Source organism: Phodopus roborovskii, unplaced genomic scaffold (assembly GCF_943737965.1).
Source record: "Phodopus roborovskii unplaced genomic scaffold, PHOROB, whole genome shotgun sequence".
NCBI classification, from domain to species: domain Eukaryota; kingdom Metazoa; phylum Chordata; class Mammalia; order Rodentia; family Cricetidae; genus Phodopus; species Phodopus roborovskii.
The window spans coordinates 1,877,135-1,883,934 of record NW_026126461.1 but is presented as its reverse complement, the minus strand read 5'-3'; the positions used below and the strand labels follow the sequence as shown (position 1 = coordinate 1,883,934).

At 50.5% G+C, this 6,800-nt stretch overlaps 1 protein-coding gene across 2 annotated transcripts in view; it reads right to left on the bottom strand.

The window, feature by feature from the left end:
• Positions 1-332: 332 nt before the first annotated feature.
• The window catches only part of Dgkd (diacylglycerol kinase delta), an 83,852-nt gene continuing 77,384 nt past the window's right edge, over positions 333-6,800 (bottom strand). The window contains exons 25-30 of one of the 2 annotated variants that reach the window (XM_051190740.1): positions 6,570-6,681; positions 6,397-6,489; positions 5,576-5,695; positions 4,452-4,569; positions 3,259-3,389; positions 333-2,422 (exon numbers count right to left, since the gene is read on the bottom strand). In XM_051190740.1, the coding sequence (XP_051046697.1) occupies positions 2,333-2,422; positions 3,259-3,389; positions 4,452-4,569; positions 5,576-5,695; positions 6,397-6,489; positions 6,570-6,681 (664 nt within the window). In that variant the 3' untranslated portion in view covers positions 333-2,332. The remainder of the gene's footprint in view (positions 2,423-3,258; positions 3,390-4,451; positions 4,570-5,575; positions 5,696-6,396; positions 6,490-6,569; positions 6,682-6,800) is intronic. The other variant, XM_051190741.1, reaches the window with a different exon arrangement.

Here is a 6,800-nt window from a genome sequence, read left to right as displayed (position 1 = left end):
ATCAGGGACTCAGCGGTGGCAGAATCTTCACTACCTAAGGAAGCACCAACAGCTCCCTCTTTTAAGTTCAGTAAGCCAAATATCAATGTGACTCACTGCACCTTGACAAGAACCATGAGCAGCAGCTGCAGTCCACCAGTGGAGACTTACCCACTGGCTGGCCTTGTTGCTAGTTGCTAACCCAGGGCTAATGCTGGGTGAACTGCCTATCCAACAGACCCCAGCTCCCCCAAAATACAATGACTCTGTTTTGCTTTACAGCCACCAAGTCAGCCTGTCTTCAGAGCAGCTAGCAACTGTCAGAGCCCAGGAATGAGGACAGGAATGCTGACTGTGGAAGATCAAAACCAGGCTTGTTTTTATTATACACAGAAGAATTTATTTACAACTCTCAGATGTGAACTATTTACATAACAATACAAGGGGCATCTGCTCCAGGTGGTCACTATAAATTAAGATTATAAATATGAGGGTTAGCCCCACCTGTAGGCACAAAACCTTTTCTCCAATTCCTCAGGGATCCTATCTTCTCTCCCTTTGTAGACAGGCCCATGGCCATCTGGCAGGTCCCCACTCAGACTGGACCTCTTGCTGACTATATAAACAGTGCTGTTTCAGTAGTTGACATCACTGATTTCTAGCACCCCTCACCAAAATGCAATGCTTTCTCTGGACTTGATTGTCACCCTCAGTTGCTTCTCTGCCTCGGTTCCCTCCTCACTTAAGTTTCAGTTGGTCAGTCACAGGCTCTGTAACTTCTGAGGCCAGACGATCCCTTCCTCCACATGCAGGTCTAAATTGACTCAGTGAGAGACAGAACCCCCAGATGGAAAAGTGACAGCTGTTTCCATTCAAGGTTGTTTTCATGGAGGCAGCGAAGTCTACACACAGGGCAGATTCTCCCAGCCCACATGTGATATTCAACAGATCCCACAGATACTGGCAGTTGCTTTGGTAAAACTCTAGGCCTGAGGCATAATGCAGCAGGAATTGCACTGTAGGCTCTCCATACTCCACTCTACTGGCCAGGGCTCTCAGGTCTGTTACCGATGAAGGGAAGATGACCCATGGCATCTGCAGCAGCATGTCAACCCTGCCTCCTCAGCTGGGGCTGCTGCAGGCTCTACCCAGAGTCCAAGCTCAGCACTTCTCAAGTCAGATAGGAAAGCACCAGAGAGTTCCCAGCACTATCCTCTCTGGGTGAGGACCACAGCCCAGCAGCCCTCCTGCTAAAGCCCTTTCCAGCTGATAGACAAGTCCCTGTGGAGGACTGCCATCTCTGAAAGTGGGGTTAAGGGTAAGTCAGTGGCAATGAAGGCCAAGAGCATCCCCACCTGGGAATTGCCCACAGAGTGCAGTCTGGGCCTTGTAGAGCTTCTGCCACCAACAGTGTCACCTGCTGTTTCAGAGCCAATTCTGCCCAGCAGGTAGTAGCAGGACAGCAGCAATGTGGGCTGTGGTTATAGTCCTCACAAACACCTCCTGGTGGACACCAGGCCTCACAGCATATGAGAAACCACTACAGAGCCAGCACCCAGGAAGCTTGGCCTCCACAGTAATGCTGAGCTAGTTAGTATGAACTCATCCTTGTCTGCCCCAAACTAGACTGCAGACACCTGTAGCATCCTAAGGAGATGCATGGATTGTCCACATGCTCACAGCCCAGTGGAAAGCCCAGTGCCCTGAGGCCTGGCCTAAGCAGGAGGGCTTTCCTTTCTTTACCCATACATAATAAGCCTAGAAATACACCCATGTTACTTTCAACCCAGGAAAGTGCACACCTTTGTTTTTAAAACTTAAAACTCATGAACAAAGGGTAGTAGGTGGGCGGCCTTTGCGGGGCTGCTGTGAAGAACCACAGAGTGGCTGTCAGGCACAGAACACTCTGGTGAGGACCACTCAGGCTGGGCCCACTCTCCTTTGAGACCAGGTAGAGGTGGAGACGGCGCTGCCCAGCGTGACCAATAAAGGACACTGAAAAGGAGTACACAGGACAGTCGGAGCATGTGGCTCAGGTAAGAAGGTTCTGCAGGGGTGCCAGGTGCTGGGAGATCAGGTTTCACCATATTCCCTGTGGCCCACAAGGCAGGTCAGTGAGAGCCACAAGTGGGACTGAGAGTCTGCCCCAAACAACTGCAGCTAGGAAAGGTATCTCGAAGGTAGCTGTGTTGGTATGTTCAAGACTCCAAAGCTGTTACCAACGGGCATCAGGCTTCTTGTCACTAACAAAGGGAATAGCACCATGAGAAAGGCCAGGGGCTGAGTGGTGGCAGTGTCCTCCCTGGGCTTCAGTCTTGGGAGGAGCGGAGGATGCAGGCAGAGAATGCAGAGGCTAGGCCTCGGCGGCAGGGGAGCTCCGGCTCAGCTCCTTGATCCCACAAAGGATCCTCTTCATGTGGCCCACTTTGGTCACACCGAGGTCCTGCAACAGAGAAGACAGACGACATAGATATCTGGAAGAGGGCTCAGGCCAGAGGCTCTACAAATTGGCTGTCACCAACAAGTTTTCTCGGTCACTTTTTCGAATACAAATGAGGAAAATAACAGCAGATGAAATGGGAAAGAATCGGCACAGTCAGTTATGTAGATACCAACATGTGGCTCCTGTGTCCTATAACACTACTGTCAAGAAGGACAGCCCACAGACAAAGAATAGATGCCTGACAGAAAGTGGGTTGCAGATAGCCTTGGGAGAGCCACCTGTCAAGGAAGCCCCGATGGCCTTTTGCCTTCCTGGGACAAAACCAGACACAATGTCCATAAGACAGCTCGTTGAAGCCAAGCAGGCCCGGGCTTGGCTATGCAAGTCGAGTTTATGGGTGCAGACCTGATTGTACTCCCTGATGCACAGGTGCAGGGGAGGATCAGCAGTCTGACCCTCCTTCTAGGCTTGAGAAAGCAGACTCTTCCATCTTCACTCACTATGGAGCATAGTATAGGGCCCACCAGCCACTGAGACCTTGAGCTTGTCAGCTGAACCCCTAGTTTCTAATGTTTAGATAGTACCTACTTAATGTGGCTAAGAAAACCAAGGCTTCCCCCATTGTGTCTGCACTTGGCCTTGATATCTGTGCCAAAGGAAGCCACCATTGCTAAAGGCAAGGACCTTAGTCAACCTGAGGTACACAAAACGGTCCTGGAAGAACTAGCTGTGTGATGACTGGGTGATGCTAGGATGCGGCCAGGTCAGGGAAGAGAACATAGCTAGGAGTGTGTAAGAGCCCAGGTGTGGGTTCTAGGAAGACACCTGTGAAGTACCTTGAGGTCCCTCCGCTCCAGGTGCAGGAGCTCAGAGCCCCGGATGTCGTGCCGCGTGAAGATGTCCTTATACTCACAGAGACTGAGGTGCTCCAGCCAGGCAGCAACCTCCTCTGTCCCCCAGAGGTGAACTGTCAGAGACGGAAAAGCACGAGTGCAGTGAATGCTCAGAGCCCAGCAGCCAACACCAAGACACCCAGCAGTGCTACACAAGATGGCTTCAGCACCCAAGGCACCCCAGCAGCCATCACCTAGCCACAGACACTGCTCCAGCAGTGCAACGGAGACAGAGAGCCATCCTCCCCTAAGGGGCATGCACTGCAGGAGTGCTGGCTACTCCTGCCAGGTGGGTCAATAACCTTTTGGATGCTCCAAAGGCATTAAACACCACCAAATAAAGAGGCCATCTCTGTGACTAAAGCCAGCATTGTGTCCACAGCTGGAGCACTACAGGAGACATGCAGAGATTGTGGCCATGCAGAGTCAGATCCACCATCATTCACAGAAACCCAATTCTAAACAAACATGCAAAGATGAAAAATCAAACAAGAGCTGCCCTGACTGGTGGCAGATGCCACACCAAATCCAGCTCTGACCCTCAAAGGTGCCAGACACAGCCCCGGAGCTCTGGGCCAAGGAGATATATTTTAAGCCCAAATTTACTGATCCAGGGGGAGAAAAATGTTCTTTAGCACCATTTCCTATTGATTTCTTCACCCAATCACTGGTGGCCTGGAGTGCCAGGCTTAGGAACCTTGATCAGTGAGTCAATTAAATTGGAAGCAGCAGCCTGCCAGAGGAACAGGCACAGAGGACCCCAGCACAGTCTGAGTTTGTGTCTTCTCCAAGTTTGTCTCGTCATTTCTGTTGTCGTCCTCCTACCATAAGCCCCCAAATTTAGGGTAGGCAGGTCAGCTCAGTTGCCCATCACCCCACAGTCTCCATGGAAGGTGCATTTGAGCAGGGCATGACTGACATCAGTCAGTACCAGACAGAGAAAGGAAGCAAGCAAGGTTTGGTCTTGTAGCTACAAGACAGACTAGTGCAGCCAGTGTGACTAGGGAATCCTACATAGCACAAGGACCAAGGGGAAGAGCCTCAAGGCTGAGGAGAAAAGCAGAGACCAGGAGAACTGAGCAGGACAGCTGGCATTGCCAGCCAGAGAGAGAGACACACAGGAAAGAGGCAGGTACCGGGGGCTCCTAGGCTACTGTGAACTTCTTTGTTCTTATTATTTTTCTCCTTTTTAAACTTGGTCACGAGGCGGAATTTACCACTGCGGCTGCGTTTAGAAAGATCCAGCATCACATTCTGTTAGAGAGTAGAAAACACTGAGAATGAGGAACTCATGCCAAGACCCAATCTATGAAATATGTTCATTAACTGTTCTATTTCCTTATTCTTATACATTTGTTTCAGTGCCTCTTAAACATGGTTTAAGTTACTTATCTGTGTGTAAACCATGTATGTATGGGTGCACAGGAGGCCATAAATGGGCACTGGATCCCAGAGAAGCAGGGTTACACATAGTTGTGAGCTGCCTGGTGTAGGTGCTGGGACCCAAACCCTCTGGAATGGGCACTTGTGTTCTTAAGCTCTAAGCCCCAACACCCATTCCCAACATCTTCATTCTTAGTTTTACACACTGCTGCCAAAGGTTCTCACTGACTAAAACTGGGCAGAGAAGTGTTGTTTACTATCATTTTATCTCCTGCAACTATGTTAAAGAGGACATTGTCTCCTGTGTTATAGGAGGTCAAGATGACTTTTTCTCTTGGCCCCTTCTGTTCCATCTCTAAGACACCAGAAGCCCAGAGGCAGCCTAAGACTTGTCCCTGCCAGATGTTTCCTCCCTCTTCTGTCTTCTTCAGCTTGCCCTTCCTGCTGTAGGTGGATTCTGTTCCAGGTACAGTATGCCCTGGAACCCTGACTATAACCAAAATATTAGAGGTGCACCAAGTTAGAATCTCACAAGTACCCGCAGATGCAAATTGTGAATGGGGAATGAACACACCAACTCAATCCCTGTTAACCTACAAGAAGCTGCAATGTATCTTGCCACCGCAATGTATCTTGCCACCTGCTTCACCCCTAGTCCTGCCTGTTTCAGAGGCAGTGGGGACACATTCATCAAGAGTCACTCTTCATCCCCAACCCTCAACTCCTTCCTCCATGCCTAAATCTCTCCCTGCTTTGAGGGCCGTTTTAGTGGCGTAAGTCTTCAGGAGGCAAACGGGCTCCAGGCCAAAGCAGCCCCAAGGACTATATTGCACACAGGGAATAACAGCATGAGCTATTATGCTCAGGACCAACATACCTCTTCCTCACCAGGCTCCATGGGCTGGCAGAGCCAAGGTGTGTCTGTCAGTTTCCTGAGCTGCTGGTCCATCTCGACTAAGGCAGCCCCGAGCCGTTCCTTCTGAGGGGGATCCAACTGCTACTCCAGAGGAAAAGAGAGAAATGGAGCTGCTAGCTACAGCAAGCTTGGACCAGCCAAGCCAGGTGGGTAAGCTTAGATCATCCTCACACACAGCTATAAAAATTTTGCAGAACTGGAGCTCTAGGTAAGGCTTGAGCCCAGAACCTCCCTAGGGAATAGGTAAGGATGGGTGAACCACTGCCCTGGCACCTGGCCAGCTGTAGTCCCTTTAGGTTCTTCTGTCACCGAGCAGGCAGGTCATGTTCCTGCTGCACAAACATGGGAGACAGCTAAGGCAGCAGCTCGAGCACCCAGGACAGCACCACTTTGGAGTGGAGAATGGGACACTAGTCTGGGAGTCTCAAATAAGGCCCTTCCATGTCATATTCAGGCTAGTGGCCAGCCATCTGAGCAAGCTCCTAGAGGTCAGCAGCACCCCCACCCCATCCAATAAACGAGGGTTGACCCAGCAGCCATGTTGAGTGGAAACATGATAAGCACAGCGTACCTGATGTGACTGGCACCTCGCCATAGGAAGAGGGTAGAAACATGTGTTGTCCACTACATGGACATTGTTAAGAGGGGTTTTTAACATCTGACAAACCCTGGCTGAGATGTGGCCACCGGGACCCTGAACTGAAAACTGTTACCCTTTACAACACCCTGGCGACAAGGGTCATCTCATACAACTAGAGCCCTCCTGTTGCTTATCAGCTCACCAGGGCCATCTTCCCAGCCAGCAGTAGCTCTGTCTCACTGCGCAGTGCTCTGATGTTATTCACCATTTCCAGAACAAAGCTGCAGTTCAATCCCTGAAAAGAACAAATGCATCCATGTGGAAGGCTAAGAGCTGCAAAGGTGAGGAGGAGCCAGATCCAAAGAGACCAAGTACCTCTGCAGTTCTGGGCTTGCCATATACTCGTTCCATGGCTTTGGAGCTGGCATTGACAGCATGTGCGAGTTCCTGTTCCATGTCTCTGTGGGACTGCGCTATTTCCCGAATGCTGAAGAAGGAAGGTGGCACATGTAAGGCCTTTATACACTCACTGCTTATAAACACATTCAGAGAATAGATGCACAGGGAGTGGTCTGACAGGCCATCATGACCTCAGTGATAGCCGCT